The sequence below is a fragment of the Sus scrofa genome, chromosome 2, assembly GCF_054392235.1.
Source record: "Sus scrofa isolate SSC_HxYL_T2T_F1_AM1 chromosome 2, Sscrofa_HxYL_maternal_Yorkshire_Landrace_v2.0, whole genome shotgun sequence".
NCBI lineage: Eukaryota > Metazoa > Chordata > Mammalia > Artiodactyla > Suidae > Sus > Sus scrofa.
In genome coordinates, this window is record NC_139384.1 from 81,942,459 (window position 1) to 81,964,261 (window position 21,803).

A 21,803-nucleotide genomic window follows, 5' to 3' on the forward strand; every position below is an offset into this window, starting at 1 on the left:
TGAGGATGCAGGTTCCATTCCTGGCCTCACTCAGTGGATTAAGAATCCAGCGTCGCCATAAGCTGCAGCGTAGGTTGAAGATTCAGCTTAGCTGTGGCTGTAGTGTAGGCTGGTGGCTGCAGCTCCAACTCGACCCCCAGCCTGGAAACTTCTATATGCTGCAGGTGTAGCCCTAAAAAGAAAAAAAAAGTTGCTGGAGCTCCTGTTGTGGCTCAGTAGTTAACGAATTCGACTAGGAACCATGAGGTTGAGGGTTCGATCCCTGGCCTCACTCAGTGGGTTAAGGATCCAGCATTGCTGTCAACTGTGGTGTAGGTCTCGGACGCAGCTCGGATCTGGCATTGCTGTGGCTGTGGTGTAGGCCGGCAGCTGTGATTCCGATTGGACCCCTAGCCTGGGAACCTCCATATGCCGTGGGTGCGGCCCTAGGGGAAAAAAAAAAAATGTTGCTAAGAGAGGAGAATTTTAAAGTTCTCACCATGTATGCACAGTAACTCTGTGAGGGGATGGATATACTATCTAAACTGATTGTGGTTATCATTTTGCAATGTATTGTCAACAAAAGTAAGCAATAAACTGGAGTTCCTTAGTGGCTCAGCAGGTTAAGCATCTGGCGTGTTCACTTCTGTGGCTTAGGTCACTGCCATGGTTTGGGTTCTGTCCCCGGCCTGGGAACTTCTCTGTGCCTCAGGTGTGGCTCAAATTAATTAATTTAAAATTTTTTGAAAAATAAAAGCAATAAACAACTAAGACAGCCTTTCAGATAACTCTGAGGAACTGCTCCAGACAAGTGTGGTTTTCAGCACAGTGTTATGTCATGTCAGAACAAAGAACCTAAAACAAGGCAGGGAGACATTCCCTCAAGCTTTCCCAAAAAACCAGATCAGCATGTACACAGCAAGGCAGTATGGCCTTGGTGCCAGGGAGGGAGTCTTATCATCAAAGGAGGAGCAGCATGGACATCTTAGGAAGGGAAGCGTATAATTTTTTTTTTTTTTGGTCTTTTTAGGGCTGCACCTGCATCACATGGAGGTTCCCAGGCTAGGGGTCGAATCGGACCTGTAACTACGCCGCAGCCACAGCAACGTGGGATCTGAGCCAAATCTGTGACCTACACCACAGCTCACGGCAACGCCAGATCCTTAACCCACTGAGCAAGGCCAGGGATTGAACCTGTGTCCTCATGGGTGCTAGTTAGATTCGTTCTCCATAAGCCAGGACAGGAACTCCTAATCTTGTTCTTTTTTGAACATGGACAGTCTTTACTTCTGGTCAGTGCACACTTTTCATTAAGACCTTTTTCTGGGAATTCCTTTGTGGTGCAGCAAGTTAAGGATCATTGTCACTGCAGCAGTTGGGCACAGGTTCAATCCCTGGCCCCAAGAACTTTCACGTGCCATGGGCCCAAAAGAAAAAAAAAATGTTTTTGTCTTTTTTTAAATTATAGTATAGTTTTTTATGATGTACTAATTTCTACTATACAGCAAAACTTTTCTTTAAAAATCAAAGCCGATGTACATTGTATGTTTGATAGGCCACAGACAGGCTGTTGTAGCTAGCCTAAAATTCAAATTAACTCATGTGTAAGCCACAGTAACTTCCCCAGATCTCAGTATGTGGACATTTCAGCGTTCCTTGGTGGCCTAGTGGGTTTGGGATCGGGTTGTCACTGCTATGGCATGGGTTCAGTCTCTGACCCAGGAACTTCCACAGGCCTTGGGCATGGCCAAAAAAGTAAAAACAAACCAAAAAAAGGGCATATTTCTTTTATCAGTATGTATGTATTAAATCATTAACTTGTACACCTTACATTTAACAATGCCAGAGTTTATGCAGTGGGGCAACGGGCTCGGCAACGTCTCTGGAGCGCTTGGACGAAGGTTCTATCCCTGACCCAGCACAGTGGGTTAAGGATCTGATGTTGCTGCAGCTGTGGCTTAAGTCTCGACTGTGGCTAGGATCTGAATCCTGGCCCGGGGAACTCCATACACTTCAAGGTGGCCAAAAAAAAAAAAAAAAGAAAAGAAAAAAAACTTAAAGCTGCAGAGGAAATATAGATTCCACATGTAAATGAGATCATACAAAATAAATAAATAAATAAATGAGATCATACAGTTTTTCTTTCTCCATCTGACTTATTTCATCCAACGAGTAATTTATGGGAATCTGCGTAGATGCAGAACGGAACACAGCACATAGTGAATGCCTCATAAATGTGTCCCCCCCCCTTTTTTTTTGGTTATGGTTTTTCTCAGGATTTCCCCAGCTACTATCACTGAGTGGTCTCCAAAGGGAACTGTCGTCACCCAAGGTCCAAAGGGCCCCCAGCCAGGACTTCCTGTCCAGTCCCCGCTGCACCTCAGCCCTGGAAGCTTCCCACTCACGGGGCTATTTCCTCACCCCCAGATCCCTTTTCACAATATTCTTGGCAGTAGCTGTTGGTTAACTTGTGTTTTCAGATTTTGAGCAACTTTTCAAAAAAAAAAATAGGGAAGCTTGCCTTGCTTGCTCCACAATGGGGCTCCCCGGGGACCCTGGCTTCCCTTCTCCGGGGTCCTCACTGTCACAGCTTTCCTTGAGTCACAGTCATTTCCTTTTCCTGCTACTCATCCCCTCCCCCTGAGACCTGGGGCACTTCTTGCTCTGCCAGAGTCCCAAGGGTTTCACCAGATCCTTAACCCACTGATCAAGGCCAGGGATCCCACTGGCATCCTCACAGAGGCAGTGTTGGGTTCCTAACCCACTGAGCCACCACAGGAACTCCTCCCTCTTTTTTCCTTTTCAAAGCAGCTTTATTGAAGTATAATTTACATACCAGAGTTCCCACTGTGGTACAGTAGGTTAAGAACCTGACTGCAGCGGCTCCAGTCGCTATGGAGGTACAAATTTGAACCCTGGCCAGGAACAGTGGGTTAAAGCAGTGAGGTAGGTTGCAGCTGTGGCTCAGATTCAGTCCCTGGCCGGGGAACTCATATGCCATGGGTGTGACCATAAAAAATAAAATAAAAACAAAACAATAAAACAGTAGTTCCCATTGTGGCTCAGTGGTACCGAACCCAACTAGTATCCATGAGGATGCAGCTTCAATCCTTGGCCTCGATCAGTGGGTTAAGGACCTGGGGTTGCTATGAGCTGTGGTGTAGACTGCAGATATGGCTGGGATCTGGTGTTGCTGTGGCTGTGGCATAGGCTGGCAGCTACAGCTCGAATTTGACCCCTAGCCTGGGGACTTCCATGTTCGGCCCTAAAAAGACAAAAAAAAGTTCCCGTTGTGGCTCAGTGGAAACAAATCTGACTAGCATCCATGAGGACACGGGTTCGATCCCTGGCCTTGCTCAGTGGATTAAGAATCTGGTGTTGCTGTGAGCTGTGGTGTAGGTAGCAGACATGGCTCAGATCTGGCGTTGCTGTGGCTCTGGCGGAGGAGAGCGGCTACAACTCCAATTCGACCCTTAGCCTGGAAAACTGCATATGCTGCAGGTGCAGCCCTAAAAAACAAAAGGATCCTCCCCCCCAAAAAAATACATACAACAAAATGCATCCATTTACTACCCAAGGATCTGTAGTAAATTTTATCAGGTTGCACAGCCATCACATGATCCAATTCTGTGGCATAGGCTGGCAGCTGCAACTCCAATTCGACCCCTAGCCTGGGAACCTCCATATGCTGCAGGTGTGGCCCTATAAAGCAAAAATAAATAAATGGAGTGATACAATATTGTAATCTTTTTGCATCAAGCTGCTTTCACTTAGCGTAGCATGTTTTTTACTTGTTTTTTTGTTTGTTTTGGGTTTGTTTTTTTTTTTTTTCTTTGGCTGCCTTGGTGGATATGGAGTTCTGAGGCCAGGAATCAGATCCAAGCTGCAAGTGTGGCAACACCAGATCCTCAACCCACTGTGCCGGGCTGGAGTTCGAACCTGCATCCGAGAGCTTCCAAGATGCAGCCGACCCCACTGCGACACAGTGGTAACTCCAGCAGAGTGTTTTTTAAAGGTTCATTCATTCATGCCCTAACATATATTTTGGTCCTTGACTGAGCAGTGTTCCATTGCATGGATATACCCTATTGATTTCCATTCACCAGTTTTTATTTTCGGCTATGCCCTCCAACATGCTGAAGTTCCCAGACCAGGGAACCAACTCTCACCACAGTAGCGACAGGAACCACTGCTGTGACAAAGCCAGATCCTTAACCTACTGAGCCACCAGGGAACTCCTCCATTCACTGTTCAATGGGCTTTTGGATTGTTTGAACCTTTTGGCTATTATGAATAATACTATGAACATCCCTGGGCAAGTCTTTGTGTGAATGTATATTTTCCTTCCCCTTGGATGGAGGGTTAGTTCCTATTGTCTGATGTACCATAAATATTTAAATTTTGACTTTTTTTAACGTGTTTTTTCTTTTTTCTTTTTAAGGTCCCACTCCCTACCTTTTTTAAAAATTGAGGTATTTTTGTTTGTTTGTTTTTAGGGGCACACCTGCGGCATATGGGAGTTCCCATGCTAGGGGTTGAATCGGAGTTGCAGCTGCTGGTCTATGCCACAGTCACAGCAACTTGGAATCCAAGCCGTGTCTGTGACCTACACCGCAGCTCATGGCAACAAGGGATCCTTAACCCACTGAGCGAGGCCAAGGATTGAACCCATATCCTGACGGATATTAGTTGGGTTTATTACTACTGAGCCACAACAGAAGTATAGTTAATTTAAGATGTTGTGTTAATTTCAAGGGTACAGCAAAGTGATTCAGTTATACATGTATATTCTTTTTTGATTCTTTCTCCTTATAGGTTATTATGAAATATTGAGTATAGTGCTATAGAGTAGGTCCTTATTGTTTACCTATATTATATACTGTGCATATGTTAATCCAAAACTCCTCATTTATCTCCCCTCCTCACATTTTTTTCAATTTTATTTTTAGTTTATATGGAGTATAGTTAATTTACAATGTGTTAGTTTCAAGGGTACAACAAAGTGACTCAGTTATACTAACCCACACCCACAAATAATATGTAAGAAAAGGCATCAGGTTGTTACTCTCCGTACAAAGCAACAGCAGTAGTTGCAGAGGGACAGTCCTTTCAAAAAGGATCTCAGCTAATTCCAATGGGAGGAACGACAAGATTAAAATAATCCTCAAGAGATATAACAGACGGAAGTTCCCATCCTGGTGCAGCAGAAACGAATCCGATTAGGAACCATGAGGTTTTAGGTTCCATCCCTGGCCTCGCTCAGTACGTTAAGGATTGGTGTTGCCCTGAGCTGTGGTGTATAGGTAGCAGCTGAGGCTTGGATCCGAGTTGCTGCGACCGAGCCTGGCAGCTACAGCTCCAATTGGATCCCTAGCCTGGGAACTTCCATATGCCACGGATGCAGCCCTAAAAAAAAGAAAAAAAAAAAAAAGATAACACAAAATTTTTAAATTACCCCCCCAAAGGAAAAAAAAAACATTAAAAAAAAAAAGAGGAGTTCCCGTCGTGGCGCAGTGGTTAACGAATCCGACTAGGAACCATGAGGTTGCGGGTTCGGTCCCTGCCCTTGCTCAGTGGGTTAACGATCTGGCGTTGCCATGAGCTGTGGTGTAGGTTGCAGACGTGGCTCGGATCACGCGTTGCTGTGGCTCTGGCGTAGGCCGGTGGCTACAGCTCCGATTCAACCCCTAGCCTGGGAACCTCCATATGCCGCGGGAGCGGCCCAAGAAATAGCAAAAAGACAAAAAAAAAAAAAAAAAAAAGAGAGAGAGAGAGAGATACTGGCAGGAAGAGATGGCTGCTAATACCTTTGAGTAGAGAGTTGCTGGGAAACCGGGGACACCACCCCGCCCCCACTCCACCTCCTCCCCAAAACCCACCCATCAATCCTGGAAACATGACATCTTGGAGCCCCCAGGTGATGCATCGTAGAACGCAGAGATTTTATTCTCATAGGAGGGTTTTGAGAATTCTGTGTAACGCGTGTGGAGGCCTTGACGTGATGCCTGGGATGTGATCAGGGTCTGACACCACCGGCTGTTGCGGCCCATGGAGAGGGGGAAGGGGGTGGTTCATGAGTATTTGTGGGATCAAAACGTCCTTAGATGGGAGACTTTACGACATCATCTAGGTACAGGGCAGGGGCTGAGGCGATTTAAGCAACGCAGTTCCGCAGTTCCGTTGGCTGTGCGAACTACCGAGTAACTCTTGACCTACTTCCCCCTCCGCTGGCTCTAATTAGAGTGGCCCAAGTCAGACGTGGAAGATCAAAGGGACCGGCGAATTGAACCACAGTGCCCCCCGGCGCTCACAGCGCTTACCTACCTAAGCAAGCCCTCGAGGAAAACCGTGGCTTCGCAGGGAGGCGAGTTTTTTATTTTGATGATTTAAAAAACATGTATTGGAGTATAGTTGACTTACAATGTAATGTTAGTTGTGGCGGGTCCAAGTCCAGGACCCTCTTTCCCAGGGCCTTCCTTCCCCATCCACTGAAGACTTAGCTCTGATTTTGAGGTCACCTATCCTTTTGAGAATGTTAGTTTCCGGTGTACAGCAAAGTGACTCAGTTACACACATACATATATCCTTTCTTTTTCAAATTCTTTTCCTATGTAGGTTATTACAGAATATTGGTTTAAACGCTGAACTGTAAAACCGTCTCCCTCCCACTCAGTCTTCCGCCGGTTGAAAGGCTTCCCTGCGGAGGCCATGAGGGGCGCTGTGCTTCCAGGGCAGGCTATCTCAAGGGTCTGAGATGACCCACTTTCTCTCCTGCACCCCATCTCCTCGAGGACTGCACGTCCATCTCTCTGCCCTGTTAAAGAGTTTAGAATTGCTGAATAGGAGGGATTTTTGCTTTTCCAAGGCCCAAACTGCAAAACTGTGCATGCGACATTTCTGGTAAGAGTGTCTTTTGATTTCTCTGAATTCTCAAAAGGATAGGTGACCTCAAAATCAGGGCCAAATCTTCAGTGGATGGGGAAGGAGGGCCCTGGGAAAGAGGGTCCCAGACGGACCCGCCACAACTCCAGAGGTGACAGGATGGAAATGAGTAGCGCTCCACTGCGGGGTGGGGGTGGGGGGCTATGCTCAGTTTACCCACCCACCAGGACCTGCTCCCCAGACACCCATCCCAGCTTAGCCACATGGCCAATATTAGATTTGAGCCCCCATCTGACCCTGCTCATATCCCTCCTCAGCAGGGGGTCAAATGCTCACTGAGGCCCCAGGTGGCTCTCAGATCTTGTCTTCCCTCAAGACCCTTTCCCTCCCGCTCCATTCCACTCTCTTACTTTGACCTCCCTTCCCAATTTTCATTCTCTGCAACTTCACCTCCTCCAGGAAGCCTTCCCTGACTGCCCCCCGGCTAAGTGGATTAGAGCGTCCTCAGGGCTCCCATGGCCCCCTGTGCTGTAGATTGCCAGTCGATGTGTGTCTGTGCCCCAGAGAGAAGGGGCTTCGCAGGGAGGCAAGTTTTTTATTCTCTGTTATTCACCCGGTGAGATTCACATCTCATTTTAGCTGAGTGTTATGGGCTGAACTGTGTCCCCAGAAAATTCATATGCTGAAGTCCTAACCCCCATGCCTCAGAATGTGACTGTATGTGGAGATGAGACTTTCAAAAGATAATTAAGTTAAAATGAGGTCATTAGAGTAGACTGTAAGCCAGTACGACTGGTGTCCTTATAAAAAGAGATTAGGGCACAGACACACCCAAAAGGGAAAAAAACATGTGAGGACACAGGGAGAAAATAGCCATCTACAAGCCAAGGAGAGTGGCCTCAGAAGAAATCAACTCTGCCAACACCTTGGTCTTGGACTCCCAGTCTCCAGAACTGTGAGAGTCTAATCTCTGTTGTTTTGGTCACCCTGTATGTGGTACTTTGTTATGGCAGCACTAGCAAACTAATATACCCAGTAAAGACTCTGATAAGTCCTGCAGTTAGGAGCCCCTGTGAACACCCTGGGGGAAGGAGGTGGGGGAGGAGAAGCAGGAAGGGGGTCTAACTCTCTGGGGTGGGAATCAGGCATCATTTTCTGGGTGCCTGTCCTCACACAAATGCCCCTGATCCTGTTGTGCCACAGTGGGAACTCCTGGAGCCAGTATTCAAAAGGAGGAGTTTATTTCTCCAAAAAGGGAGGGGGGCAGGTCAGATGGGGGTGGGAGGGTCAAGGCAGGGAAATGTCCTCCAGCTTCTGGTCCAGCATCTTGAGGTCATCCAGGAAGCGGGTCGGTGTGAGGATGTGGGAGGAGCCTGGTGGGCACGAGGGCAGAGCTGGAGGTGCTGCCTTGGACACTGATGCTGCACTCCACAGCCCCCCTCCATGCCCCCAGCCTGAGGTCTCAGGAAACCAGGTCCTGACTCTGAGGACTCAGAAGTCTCACCCCCTGGAAACAAAGGGGTCCACTCTGACCCCTTCCCTGGGAAGCCAAGCCCTAGCCCCTCAGGAGTCCAGCTACTACTTCTCACCCAGGGCTCCCAGAAGCTACCCCTCCAGAGGCCCCCGATCAGTCCCCCAGGGAACCCCCTCCAGCCCAGGGACCCCAGTCTCCGCCACTCACCAATGAGCACCTCCCACTTGCCATCAGTGGCCCTGGTCACCTCGTAGGCAGCCCTCATCTCTGACATCGACACACCTCCCACAATGTAGATGATAAGCCGGGGCCCAGCTCGTGCCTCCACGCCGGCCTTGTTCTTGTGCCAGTGGCCAAAGCGGGCGCTGTGCGGGGAAAGCAGGCAGAGGTCAGTCTGAGAAGCAGGACCCCCGCCCCCCCACCCCACCACCAAGCGTCACCCCCCACAGGCCTGGGCATGGGTGGGGGATGGCCCTGGGCCTCACCTGACAGCAGCCTGGGAACTGGGCATGGGGGCGGGGTCAGACACAAAGGGCCACAGCTTTCGATCCAGCCGGTCCTCCACGGCATCCTGGGGCCAGAGTTGGGGACTGAGGAGAGCAGCCCAGGGTCTGGAACCCCCTCTGTGTGTTCATGAGCCAAGGTCCTGGCAGAAGCCCTACCCTCTGCATTTCCAACCCCTTGGTGACCCAGAACCTGGGGCCCCTAGCCCCTTAAGGACCTTGCTCCTGCCCAGCTCCTCAGGTACCAGGGAGTGTGGACACCCATTCCCTTGGGAACCCAGCAGTCTGAGCTCCCTGCCCCTCAGGGACCCAGAAGTCTAGGCATCCAGGATCCACTGGGATAAGGGGGCCAAGGTCACAGGCCTCCAAGCAGGCGGAGGTGCCAGGACTCCACACAGATGCCGGGAAGCCAGAAAGCCTGGTCCCTGGCCTGGTCCTTTTTGCTGCTGTTGCTCTTGGCTCCCAGAATGGGCAGGGGCTGGCATGGGGAGGACAAAGGGGACCCAGGGGGCTTTCTAGGGGCAGGAGAGACTAGAGGGGAACAGAGGAGACCAGCGGATGGAGAGGAAATGAGGATCCCCTACAAAGGACCCCTCTGGCGCCCCAGTTCCTCCCGTGTGGACTTGGGACATCCCCCTGGCAGCGCAAATCGGATGCCATGGGGATGCCCATAATGAGGGATTTTCCCTTAAGCCCCGGAGCTTAGGCCCATGATCATGGAGGAGGCTGAGCACTGCCTGGATGGCGGAGCAGTGGGGGGAGAGGGTGAAGTCAGGCCCCACCCCCCATGTACCTCCATCACGTCCTTGACGACCGGGGTCCATCGAGACAGCTGATAGGTGGGTTCCAAGCGCTCCCTCCGCTCCAGCCGGCTTGAGGTCCCAGAGCCCTACAGGCGGAGCGTGGCAGGGCCGGTGGGGGAATTGGGGAGAAGGAGGCGGGTTACAGATGGTGCTGGGGACTTGTCTGGCTTGGGGAGATTGCAGACAAAGATGAAGAAAGGGAACAGAGAACCAGAAAGAGACAGAAAGGAGTGAGGGAGACAGAGAGCAAGCGTGAGGAAGAGAAAATAAGAAAGAGGAAATACAGAGCCAGTGAGACAGAGGTGTGACAAAGAGAAAGGCCAGGATTAAGAGAGAGATGGGGACAGACGTGGGAGGACTCAGGGGAACTGAAAGGTGGGGGACAGGGTGACAACGGGAGCCTAGGAAAGAGAGAACAGACAAGGGGAGAACGAGAGAGGGGCCCACAGCCCAACGGTGGAGGCAGGGTTGGGGGAGGTGGGACATGAGAGCCAAGCACAGGAAGCTGTTGTGTGTGTTCTGGCAGAGTGGGTGGCCCTCCAGGAGCCCAGGGTCAATCATGTGCCCCATGCTGGTGACCTGGCTGCCTGCCCCAGGGACTCAGACCACATGCACCCTGTGGGCACCACCACCAAGACTGGGGTTCTGATTACACCCACCCCCCCTGCAGCTGGGGACAGCTCTGGTGTCCCCAGGTCCTCAGACTCCACTCAGGGCTCTCTGTCCCCCAAGAACCACATCGCACCCCATGTATGCCCACCCTGGTGGTGCCTTCCAACCCTGAGGCACCCCACACCCACTTCTGCCCTATCTCTGATGACCCTATGGCATACCCCCGGGTTGGTGACAGTGGCCCCCAGCTGCTCCAGGTTCCGGATGAGGCTGCTGTGCGCCTGGACATTGGCATGCTGGATCAGCTTGGCCAGGTTTTCCTCACTCACACCTAGAGGAGGTGGGGGATGGGATGCTCATGGGGGGGGTACAGAGGTGGTCACCCTGTGCTGGGTTGAGGCGGTTGGGGTGGTGTGAGGAGGTGCTGGGGCCAGGATGGGGGCATCCTGCAGTTGGGGGGCCCTCAGGACCAGGGGAGCCACCAGTGTGGCGCAAGGGGATAGTCTTTTTTTTTTTTTTTGTCTTTTTGCCATTTCTAGGGCTGCTCCCATGGCACATGGAGGTTCCCAGGCTAGGAGTCGAATCGGAGCTGTAGCCGCCAGCCTACACCAGGGCCACAGCAAGGCGGGATCCGAGCCGCGTCTGCAACCTACACCACAGCTCATGGCAACGCCGGATCCTTAACCCACTGAGCAAGGCCAGGGATCGAACCCACAACCTCACGGTTCCCAGTCGGATTCGTTAACCACTGTGCCATGATGGGAACTCTGTAAGGGGATATTCTTGATGCTAGAATTCTGAATGGGGATCCCAGAGGGGGCGGTAGATTGGAGGATCCTGTGGAATCATTTGAGGGGGGCCATTTGGAGGCGTCATAGATTTGGGGGTCTCCATGCCAACAGAAGACAGTGGAGAGGGTCCAGGGTCCAGAAGAGTAGCTGTGGGGTTTGGAGTATCTGGCATGCAGGGACATCCCAAGGACAGGAGAACTGTGAGGCTGAGGGATTCCCAGGACCACTGGAGGCTGCGCGGAGTGGCGGTATACCAGCCCCCCGCCCCCGCCCCCACCCCCACCCCCACCCCATCCCCACCCACCATTCCTCAGGAGGATGTAGAGCAAGAGAACCCGGATCTTGTCATAGGCTGGCACTGCTGCGTCCAGCAGCACTGGCACAATCAGCTTCATGGCGTCCTTGATCTTTTCACCCTCTGCGTCGGAGCCCATGGCTAAGTCCTGCGGGGCAAGGTGGGGGGGGCAAGGTCAGCCACTACGTTGGGGGGACCAGGTAGGGCAGGGACATCCCCACGGACCTTGCCAAGACCTTTGTATTTCATTTCACCCTAGTACCAAGTCTCTGAAGGTTCTATACCTGTCCACAGAGAGGCTCCACCCCTCACACAGGCCCCACCTCTCCACAGGCTCCACCCTCTCGCTGCCCCAGCCTCCTCCCCCTACATACCTCTCCATAGGCCCCGCCCCTTACCCAAGTCCTAGCTTCCCACGGGTCTGCCCACCCCCGGACCACACTCCGCCCCCAAAACGCCTTTCCACAGGCCCCGCCCCTCACAAGGCCACACCCCTGCCCCAGCCCACCCCACCTGCTCCACACTGCACAGCTTCTCCACGCAACCTTTGAAGCGCTTCATGCAGTCGTCGGCTAAATGCAGATGCGTAGAATACTGCGGGGTAGGAGTGGGAGTCGGGGTAACAGAGATGAGTCCAAATGCAGTGGCATTTGGAGGGAGGCAGCTTCCCCGCCCCCGCTCACCTTGTTCAGCTCCTTCTGATACTGCGGCATCTTTTTCAGGATATGGGACAGGTCTTTGATATTGGCCTGGGGAGGGGGCCGAACGTGAGCAGACCCTGCCTACCAGACGCCCCTACTCCAGGCTCCGGATCCAGACTGAGGCCCCGCCCCCTCCGTGGGGAGGGGGGCGTTCCTCCCAAACTGCCCACGCTGACGCAGGCAGACCTGCGCCCTACCTTGTCTGTGGTTAGCCTCTTGCTCTCACAGAATGTCTTCAGGAGCTCTGTGACCTTCCTGACGGTGAGAATAAGCAGGAGTGAGGTTGACGACTGTTATTTGGGGGCAGAGTTGGGAGTTGCACGGCCAGGGGAAAGGGAGCTAGGGGACACAGGCCAAGTGCAAGACCGGGGACGCTAACTGGGGAGGCCAGCGGAGGAGTGTGTCTTGTGGAGCGAAGCTCAACCAGAGCAGGAGGCCATGTACCCACCCAGTCCACAATGGGGGCCCGGGGGTGGGGACCGCATGCGGAAGGGCCCACACCGGGGCGCCCACCGAGTGCACGCACTTAGACACGTCCGCGATGTGCATGTGCCGAAGCTCCACCCACAGGTCGTCGTCCTCATCCAGCAGCACAGCCTTCTCCCGGGCCTCGCTGAGCCCAGTGGTCTCGTACCTGGGGGATTGGGAGACCTGAGGGTCAGAAGCACTGGCTGAGGACCCGGGCCCCGGGTCTGCAGTGATTGCAGAGGGCGAGTTCCGGGGTCCGCCCACCTGTACGTGTCCTGCTCGATGGCCAGCAGGTCATAGGCCATGGCCTGGAAAGTGAGTTCATGCAGCAGTGGAGACACGGGATCAGCTGCTCGGTCCATGATGAGTAGCTGTGAGCGAGTTTTCTCAGGGCCCTGGGGTGCATGGGGTGGGCAAGGATGAGAACATTGACCCCGATCCTGGCTGGGGCCTCTCCCCTCCTACACAGAGAGCCCCCTCACCTCGCCCAGACTGGGAGTGTCGGCCTTGAAGGCGTTCAGCTTGGCTAGGACAGCGTGGGCCAGCTGGGCCGTATCCTCTGGGCCCCTGAGTGTGGGGTGGGCAGAAGCGGGGGGGGGGGGGGGGGGGAGCTCAGGGCATGAGGTGAGGGAGGGATGGGCAGAGACTGGGACTCAAGGATAGGGTTAGGGGTGGGAGTCAGGGACCAGGATGAGGCTGGGGGCTGGGGTCAGAAGACAGGTTAAAGGCTGGAAGCAGGAGGGGGGTCAAGGTCAGGAGTCATCCTCGGGAGGGGGTGCCCACTTGCGGTAGCGGATGGCTGGGTACTCTTGCAGTGTGGCGCAAAGGGTGGCGATTTGTTGAGCCAGCACCTCAAGCTGCCGTGCCCGTTCACCTGCCCGGAAGGGGCAGTAGAGGTTGTAGGTGCTGTGGGGCGCATCCAGGGAGAACACCTGGGAGGACACAGTGCCAGAGCCCCTGCTGGAGGTGCGCCCCCTCCGGACCCCAGCCGCCACCAGCTGCCCCTCCTGGGGGCTTCCTGTGGTCTCTAGAGCCTCTTTGCCATCCAGGGGCCACATCTAGGACAGCCCCCAACAATTGCCTAGAGGAGAAGGTGACTTTCCCCCTGTCCCCTGCGGTGTGGGCGGGAACTGAGATGTGCTCTACATGCCCCCTGCCCTTTCCCAGGAGGACAAAACTCCAGGTGCCCACAGTAGTAAGAGCTCATTCTGGGAGTTCCGGAAACTAGTCTGACTAGTATGCATGAGGACATAGGTTCAATCCCTTGCCTCGCTCAGTGGGTTAAAGATCTGGCATTGCTGTGAGCGGTGGTGTCGCGGTCCCAGATGCGGCTCGGATCTGGAGTTGCTGGAGTTGCTGTGGCTCTGGCATAGGCTGGCAGCTGTAGCTCGATTCGACCCCTAGCCTAGGAACCTCCATATGCTGTGGGCACAGCCATAAAAAGCCAAAAAAAAAAAGAAAAGAAAAGAAAGAAAAAAAAGAAAGCTCATTCTGCCCGGCGTTGGCCCCTTTCCTTTCCGGTTCAGTGTCCCCTTTAACTTGTTTCAGTGCCTGTTTCTGAAGGAACCTGGGATGTTCGGTGACAGACTCCACCCCCACCCCTCCCAGGACTAGGCTGGACTGTACCTGGGCCTCATATGGGAGGAAAGCAAGGTGGATCTCTTTCAGCGTCTTCACCATCTTTGCCAGACGGGAGCGGCCCAGCTCACTGAACAGGGGCTCCGGGCAGGCTGTGCCACATGGGTAATAGGGGGCATCAGGCCAGAGAAGCCCCAACACCCCCTGGCCCAGACCCCCAGACCCTTGGCTTTCCTCACTCACTATCGGTGAAGAAGACATGTGCTGCTTTGTAGGTGAAGGTCGGTGTCCCCCGGAAGTCTGCAATCAGGGCCTGCACCGACTGGGGAAGGCAGATCACTTTCCGGGGTTGGCCCACTACCCCTAGCCTGACCATCCCCTGCCCGTGTCTCCCAGCTGCTGCCTGTCCCCCGTACACACGCAGACGTGCACGCATGTGCACGCATGCACACACACCCATTCACATAAGCACCTTCTCCGTGGGGCTCAGCAGATAAATGGCCTCCAGGCTGGGGATGGGTTCGCGCCGTTTGTTGATGTCCTCAACAACTAGTAGGAAGAGAGAATGGGGCCAAGGCCCATAAGGAGTCTCAGACTCAGGGAGCTGGACACTTGGGAAGGAGGCTTAGATGCTTGGGCACGTGAAAGGGTGACCTCCCTCAGGGTCCAAGGCAGGTGATGGGTCACACAGCTAAGAGCTACAGAGGCAGGGTTCTCCACATTTGGGGGTCACAGAGTCATACCCCCTGGGGATGTCTCATAGAAAGTTGCACACTCTGGGGGTCACACACTGAGTTCACCCTGGGAGTCCTACATGGGGTTCCACACACAGGGGTTGCACAGCTGGGGAGGCTGCCCTCTTAAGGGTCGCAGTCAGGGAGCCCTGTGTGGGAAGCCTGTCTATTATGGGCTAGCGAATCAGGGCTGTCTATGCAGGAAGTTGCATACTTTGGGAGTTCTGGACAATTTGAGGGGATCCCACACTCTGGACCCATCTGGGCAGCTTGGGGTGGGGGTGTCCACTCACTGGTGATGCCCTCAGCCAGGATGTCTGACATCTTACAGCAGGATGACAAAATGCGCATGCTCGGGTGGTCCATGATGAGCACCTGCCCAGAGGGATGGACAGATGGACCAGTGGACCAACAGAGGGCGGGAGAGGCTTAAGCTCTTCTTGAGGAGGAGCTGGAGTGGTGGACAGGCCTGACAGCTTCAAGAGCCGGTTGAACAGGAGGACCCAGGACCCCATTCCCCACATGACTCTATCCCAGATCTGCCCATCTGATCCCATCTCTGTGGACTAGCAGCCTCCTCAGGGAGCTGGAGGGAACCCCACATTCAGGGCCTGCCCCCCGTCCCCACCATGGGTTTGGACAAGGCATTCTGTCTTGCTCCTACCTTCCACTCCCCATCCTTCTTGACGCTCCGAATGACTCCACTCAAAATTTCTGCAGGGAAGTGAGGGCCAGGCTCAGAATGCTGGGTCCTCTGGGCCCACCACACCACAAAACCTTTTGGGTCCGGGGCAGCACCTCCATCTGAACTCCCAGTAACTTCTCCCCCTAGTCCTGTGAGGTAGTTCCTGGTCACCCTCGATTTATAGACAAGGACATTGACTTTCAGAGAGAAGTTAAGTTGCCTAAGCACCCTGGGCATCTAAGTGGCCAAATGCCTACAGCATAAGTAGCCACTGGATAAATGCTTTTAGATAAACAAATAACTGGAAAGCCAGGACTCACATAACAGGTCTACCTGCCTCCAGAGCTGGCCTCAGCTATTTGAGAGAACTCTTGCTATTTGAGTTCTCTTGGTGAGATTTCAGCCACGCCCTCATTCCACCTCCATCAGTTTCCCCTGAACCAGAACTCAGGATCCCTAGATCCTTGCTCTGAGGCGTGCCTGGCTGTGGTCATCCCATTACTCAACTTCCAGCCTCAGTTGTCTCATCTGTAAAATGGAAGCAGTGGCTTTCCTGCCTCCCCTTTAACCCCTGTATAAGAAGCTCCTTTTTCAGTTGGGTTGCTGGGCGTTTGAGCCACACTCCGCGCTGCCTAGTGAAGGGAGTGGGTAGAAGGGACAGGGCAGCTCCGCCCAGCAAGACTGTCATGTACAGTGTTATCAAGGCAGCCTGGGCCAGGGCGGAAGGAGCTGCTGAGGCCGGAACTACCGGAGGTGGGGGAGGGAGCGACCTCCACCCCTCCTCCAAGAACCCGGCCCGCGAGGCCTGGACGCCTGGGTACCTCTCCCCCCTCCCCCCGCCCCGCCGCTGCATGGAGCTCCTGGGGACTGGAGAAGGAGGAAGGCGTCCCCTACTCTTGGACCTGGATAGGGGCCTGGACACGCCCCCTGGGCACTCTCACCACCTGGGGTCACGCATCAGCACACCCAGCCCGGCCCCAGTCCGCATCACGGGGCCTCAGGGGTCCAGCCTGTCGGACTTTGCCTGACTCAGAGACCCTGGTCTCTGGATGTCTAGCTGTGCCATAACCCCTCGCTGTCATCCCAGCGGGTCCCGGAGTCCAGGCTTGGCACCTGGCTGCGCCCCGCTTAGTCTGATCCCCTTGGGTTCGCGGAGTCCAGTCGCCCAACTTTGTTCCGCTCTCTCACGGTAGAGCTGGGACGTCCAGCTAAGGCCAAGTCCCCGCCCGCCCCTTCGAAGGTCCTGTGCTCGACGCCCAGACTGGCCCCCGACTCCCCACCGCCTGGGTCCCAAGGTCCGTGCGCCCCCAGCCCCCGCCCCCAGGGGACGCAAGAGCCCGTCCCCGGAGCGGCACTCACTTTCCCCCACCACCGCCTTCAGCCCCGAGGGCGCCATCTTCCCCTAGGGGCGCCGCCGCTTCCGGGTCTGTCCCAAGGTGGGGGCGTGGCCCTTCGCGTCATCCACGTGGACCCCGCCCAGCGGGACCTGGCCCCGCCCCTGCGCACCTGGCCCCGCCCCGCCGTCTGTTCTCGGAGAGAAAGAAGGGTTCTTCGCGGAACTAGTCCACGGATGTGTCCACTTAGACGTGCACCTAGTCCCTGAAGGGGCATATCCCGAGGACACGCTCACAGACGTGAGCTCAGACACACTTCCCTCGCTTGTGTCCAGCGGGAAAGTGGGATTGCAAGGCAAAAATCCCTTAATCTTCCCCAGGCAGAGCTCCACTCTGCCAGAAGTTTCTCTGTGTCTCAAGGATACTGTGTGCCCACCCAGAGCCGCGGGGCCACTGTGAGTCACTTCTGTACCCGAGTTTAGCAGCAATAGCGGGCTTGGGCAACAACTGATGAAACTGGAGAGGAGGCTTGTAGCAATAGCTGGAGCTAAGCCAGCGCCTACTGTGTGCTAGGGACTGGTGCCAGATTCTCCATGGATCCTGACAGGAGGAGGATAGACAATGAAACCACGGCTCAGACCCTTGTTGAAGGCCACGTGAGGAGTAGGCCTATTGCAATGGGAAACACCAGTCTGTCCCAGGAAGTATGCTTGTCACAATCTTGCTGATACACACAGGGATTCAGTGGCATGTTCAACTGCTTGCACACTCACACACACCTCAATTCACACTCAACTCCAAATTTCAGGGCCTGCGCCTGCTGTGCACCAGCTAAGGGCTGACACCTTGTTAGGCAGAGGGCACAGTCCAACAGCACCCAGACAAATGGGGTCCTGGATTTAAAGTGTGACACATCGTGTAAATAAAGACTCCTGAACTGGTTCAGTTCCAGATCAGTGCTTTTATCTGATCATGTTTAAGAGTCAACCAGGTGCTGGGCCCTCTGCCACTTACATGGGACAGGTGTAGAGTCCCAGCAGTGAATAAGATCAGAAAGGCTGGAGTTTCCATCATGGCACAGTGGAAATGAATCCGACTAGGAACCACAAGGTTTCGGGTTCAATCCCTGGCCTCGCTCACTGGGTTAAGGATCTGGCATTGCCATGAGCTGTGGTTAGGTCACACACAGGGCTCAAATCCTGTGTTGCTGTGACTCTGGTGTAGGCCGGCAGCTGTAGTTCTGATTGGACCCCTAGCCTGGGAACCTCCATATACTGTGAGTGCAGCCATAAAAAGCAAAAAAGGAAAAAAAAAATCAGAAAGCCTGCCAGGTGGCACTTAAAGTTGAACAGAGCCCATTGACAGAGAAGTGGATAAAAAAAGATGTGGTACATATACACGTTAGAATATTACTCAGACATTAAAAGGAAAGAAATAATGGCATTTGCAGCAACATGGATGGACCCAAAAATTATCATGCCAAGTGAAGTTAGTGAGACACTAGTGTCATATGCTATCACTTACATGTGGAATCTAAAAAAGGACACAGTGAACTTCTTTTCATAACAGATACTGGCTCACAGACTTTGAAAAACTTAGTTTCCAAAGGAGACACGTTGGGGGTGACAGGATGGGCTGGGGGTTTGGGATGGAAATGCTATAAAATTGGGTTGCGATGATTGTTGTACAACTATAAATGCAACAAAATCCATTGAGTTAAAAAGTTGAACAGAGGAAGAGCAGGAGACAGAAAACAATCAATTATGCCTTCAGGAAATAAACAGTGACAAGATAACAAGTGCCAAGGGTTGGGGAATGCTTAATTTAGGTGGTGCCAGAGGGCTACCCTGAGGGGGTGGCTTTTAAGCATAACCCTGAAGGACATCAAGAAGTAACCATGCAGAGAGCAGTGGCTGGAATGAGGTGAGAGTGGGGTTGAGAGTTCCCTTAAAGGAAGTGAGGTTGGAGGGGCTGCAGAGGCCAGATTTGTTTCTTTTTCACCTTCTCTTTCTCTCCCTCACTCCCTCTCTCCCTTCCTTCCTTTCTTTTTTAAATGGCTGCACCAGCAGCAACACTGGATCCTTTAATGCACTGTGCCAGGCTGGGGATTGAACCCTCACCTCCGCAGCGACCAGAACCACTGCATTCAGATTCTTAACCCATTGTGCCACAATGAGAACCCCCTCTTCCTCTTTCTTTCATAGCTTTATTGAGATATAATTCACATACCATACAATTCGCCCACTGAGAGTGTACCATTGGATGGCTTTTAGTATATTTACAGTCGTGCATCCATTACATCAATTTTTAGAACATTCCCATCACCCCCGGGTGTTTGGGTTTTCTCCTGAGGACAATGGGGTCAAGGGAGAATTCTGAGCAGGGGAAGGAGGGGAGCCCTGCAGCTCCTGGGAGGAAGGATGGGTTGCAGGGGCAAAGCAAGGAGCTAGGAGACCCCCAAGGAAGCCAGGATCCTCTCTAACTCCTCAGCCTGCCCCCTGGTGGTGAGAATCTAGGTTCCGCCACCCCAAACTCTACTCAGTGAAGGGGACCAGGGTCTTCTGCTGTAATGGGCTCGAGGGTGTGTTGCCCACCCTGGGGTTGGGGGGAACAACTATGTTGAAGTTCTAACCCTCAGTACCTTAGAACGTGCCCTTCTCTGGAAATAGGGTTGTTGCAGTGCAATTAGTAAAGATGAGGTCGCGCTGTAGCAGGGCAAGTCCCTGATACAATGTGACTGGTACCTATATCTTCGGACAGCCATGTGAGGACATGGACAAAAAAGGGCCATGTGCGATAACAGAAGCAGAGACTGAAGGGCCGCAGCTACAAGCCAAGCCACACCAAGGGCTGCTGGCAGCCACTGGAACCCAGAGAGACAGGGAAGGATCCTCCCTCTATGTGCTGCAGGAGCAGAGCCCTGCCAACACCTCGACTTCAGACCTCTGGCCTCCAGAACTGTCTGGCGATAAATGTCTGTTGCTCTAAGCTACCCTGCTTGTTGAGGCAGCCCAGGAAACTAATGTGTCCATGGAGGAGCAGGACATCACGTTGCCATTGGCATCTTGGGGCTGTGGAGAGGGTGTGAATGTGGGCTCTGCATGGCAGAGGGCTGGCTGGGGAGGAGGACAAGCTTCTTCACTTGGGCAGAGGTGGTGACTGTGTGACCCATGTTTCCTGAGAAGGAACTTCAGCAGGCTTCCAGAAAGGCATCTTGAGGAGGGCATGGGGGGCAGATGGAGTCTTCCCAGCAGCAACCTCTCTGGGGGCACCAGGGGCTTTTCCCCTTGCCTACTGTCCCCAGGTTGGGCTGGGGTGACAGGTCAGGAAGACAGAGCAACCTGGAATTGGTGGGGGGAAGTTAGGGGCTCCCGGACCTTCCTGTCTTGGGGCCTGGGGGTGGGGATGAGACAACTAGACCCCTTTTGGGTCCCTGGTCCCAGCTTCCTCTTCTCCCACCACCTGCAGGTGGCAACTGCCTTTGCAGCAGATAAGGTGGGCCGCAGACCTCACCTGAGCTGCCCTGTTGGGTTCGCTTTTTTTTTTTTTTGTCTTTTTAGGGCAGCACCTGCAGCACATGGAAGTTCCCAGGCTAGGGGTTGAATCGGAGCTGCAGCTCCGGCCACAGCCACAGCCACAGCCATTCTAGATCCAAGCCACATCGGCAACCTACCTTGCAGCTTGCAGCAATGCTGAATCCTTAACCCTGAGCAAGGTAAGGGATTGAACACAAATCCTCATGAGCCACAAAGGGAACTCTTCAGCCTGTCCTCTCCAGATAGGGCCCAGCCAGCCCAAGCTCCCCACTGTGGGGATGCTGATTTGGCAGGCTGCTGCTGCAACCCACTAGTGTGCTTGGGACCCCGCGAGTCTTGCTGGGCCAACAAGGTCCAAACCCAGGTCACCCTGCCTCCTACCATCACGGCAGTCCCCACATCACACTGCAAAAGCAATTATCTGGATCATCTTTATGGGGTTTAAGCTTGGGTAGGAGCAGATGGGGTGTGAGCTGGGGATTTGGGGCTGGGTACCCACTCCACCCACGTCTCAATCTCTTAAAAAGCCTTCTCTGGCACAGGGCTGGGGCAGAGGCCAGCAGAGAAATGGACGGGACCCAGGAGAGGGAAGCAGGGACAATGATGGACCAAGAGGAGAAGGAAGATGGGGGCTCGGCCTCATGCATCGAAGTAAGTCCCCCCTCCTCAGCCCCCAACTCCAGGGCTCCTGATTGACAGAACTAATTAGTTTGTAGGGCACCTAATTAGTAAGCCTGTCTCCTGGGACCCCTGACCCAGTTACTGCCCAAGAAGGTGCTGGTGGGCAGGAGGGTCTGAGTGTCTAACCCAGCCCGGGGGCAGAGGTTAGGGCTCTCGGTGCTGACCCTGGTGAGATGGGGGATGCCGGGACTGAGGAGGGGCCCCTAGGACATTCCCCAGGCTGGTCTCCCAGCCCCCAGGCTGCCCTGCCGTCAGGTCCCAATCTAGGACGGAGGGACGCTGGCACCAGCAGCCTCTCCCTTGAGGCAGTACCACGTGAAGTGGGCCCCCTGAGGCGGGGGAAGGATTGGGAAGGAGACTCATGTCTCATTTGGAGCAGCTCTGCAGGGCAGCACGTCGGCGGGGACCATGGTGAGAGCCACGGAGGAGGGCGGAATAGGCCCTGGGTTGGGGTGGAAGCTGGCCGGCCAGGAGGGGAGTCGAGGGGTCCCCCAGCTAAGGGGCCGACTGAACTGTGTCTGTGCCCTCAGGCGGGCTCCCCAGACCAGGAGGGCTTCTTCAACCTGCTGAGCCACGTGCAGAGCGGCCGGATGGAGGAGCAGCGCTGCTCACTGCAGGCAGGGCCAGGTCCAGCCTCCGAGAACCGTGAGAGTGGGCAAAGGGGGGTCCTGATGGGGGGAGCACAAACAGGGCATTTCATAGGGGTACGGGACAAGGGGCCATTTGGGGGACCTGTGGAAAGAGTGA

At 54.1% G+C, this 21,803-nt stretch overlaps 2 protein-coding genes across 5 annotated transcripts in view; one reads left to right on the forward strand and one right to left on the reverse strand.

Annotated features, from left to right (window-relative positions):
- PCP2 (Purkinje cell protein 2) overlaps positions 1-21,803 on the forward strand; it is a 47,906-nt gene that overhangs the window by 24,997 nt on the left and 1,106 nt on the right. The window contains exons 1-3 of one of the 3 annotated variants that reach the window (XM_021083915.2): positions 6,763-6,879; positions 20,918-21,026; positions 21,587-21,701. In XM_021083915.2, coding sequence (XP_020939574.2) covers positions 6,866-6,879; positions 20,918-21,026; positions 21,587-21,701 — 238 coding nt within the window. In that variant the 5' untranslated portion in view covers positions 6,763-6,865. Of the gene's footprint in view, positions 1-6,762; positions 6,880-20,917; positions 21,027-21,586; positions 21,702-21,803 lie in introns of those variants that run through there. The other 2 variants (XM_003123152.5, XM_013987340.3) reach the window with 2 other exon arrangements.
- STXBP2 (syntaxin binding protein 2) lies at positions 8,080-16,949 on the reverse strand. 2 transcript variants are annotated; one of them, NM_001444880.1, is given in 19 exon segments: positions 8,080-8,234; positions 8,543-8,700; positions 8,821-8,906; positions 9,632-9,727; positions 10,475-10,584; positions 11,349-11,487; positions 11,853-11,933; positions 12,023-12,088; positions 12,238-12,295; positions 12,567-12,674; positions 12,773-12,903; positions 12,991-13,075; positions 13,292-13,440; positions 14,135-14,238; positions 14,330-14,408; positions 14,559-14,635; positions 15,114-15,195; positions 15,485-15,534; positions 16,865-16,949. In NM_001444880.1, coding segments are annotated over 19 exon segments (1,782 nt in total). In that variant the 5' UTR covers positions 16,902-16,949; the 3' UTR covers positions 8,080-8,148.

Excerpts from the sequence above, each read along its gene's own strand:
- STXBP2 (XM_005654736.4), bottom strand. The coding sequence starts at position 16,901 with ATGGCGCCCTCGGGGCTGAAGGCGGTGGTGGGGGAAA. Across the intron at positions 15,196-15,484 it reads AGAAGGATGGGGAGTGGAAG|GTGCTCATCATGGACCACCC; the intron begins GTAGGAGCAAGA and ends CCCTCTGGGCAG. Across the intron at positions 12,296-12,566 it reads CACATCGCGGACGTGTCTAA|GAAGGTCACAGAGCTCCTGA; the intron begins GTGCGTGCACTC and ends TCTCACCGTCAG.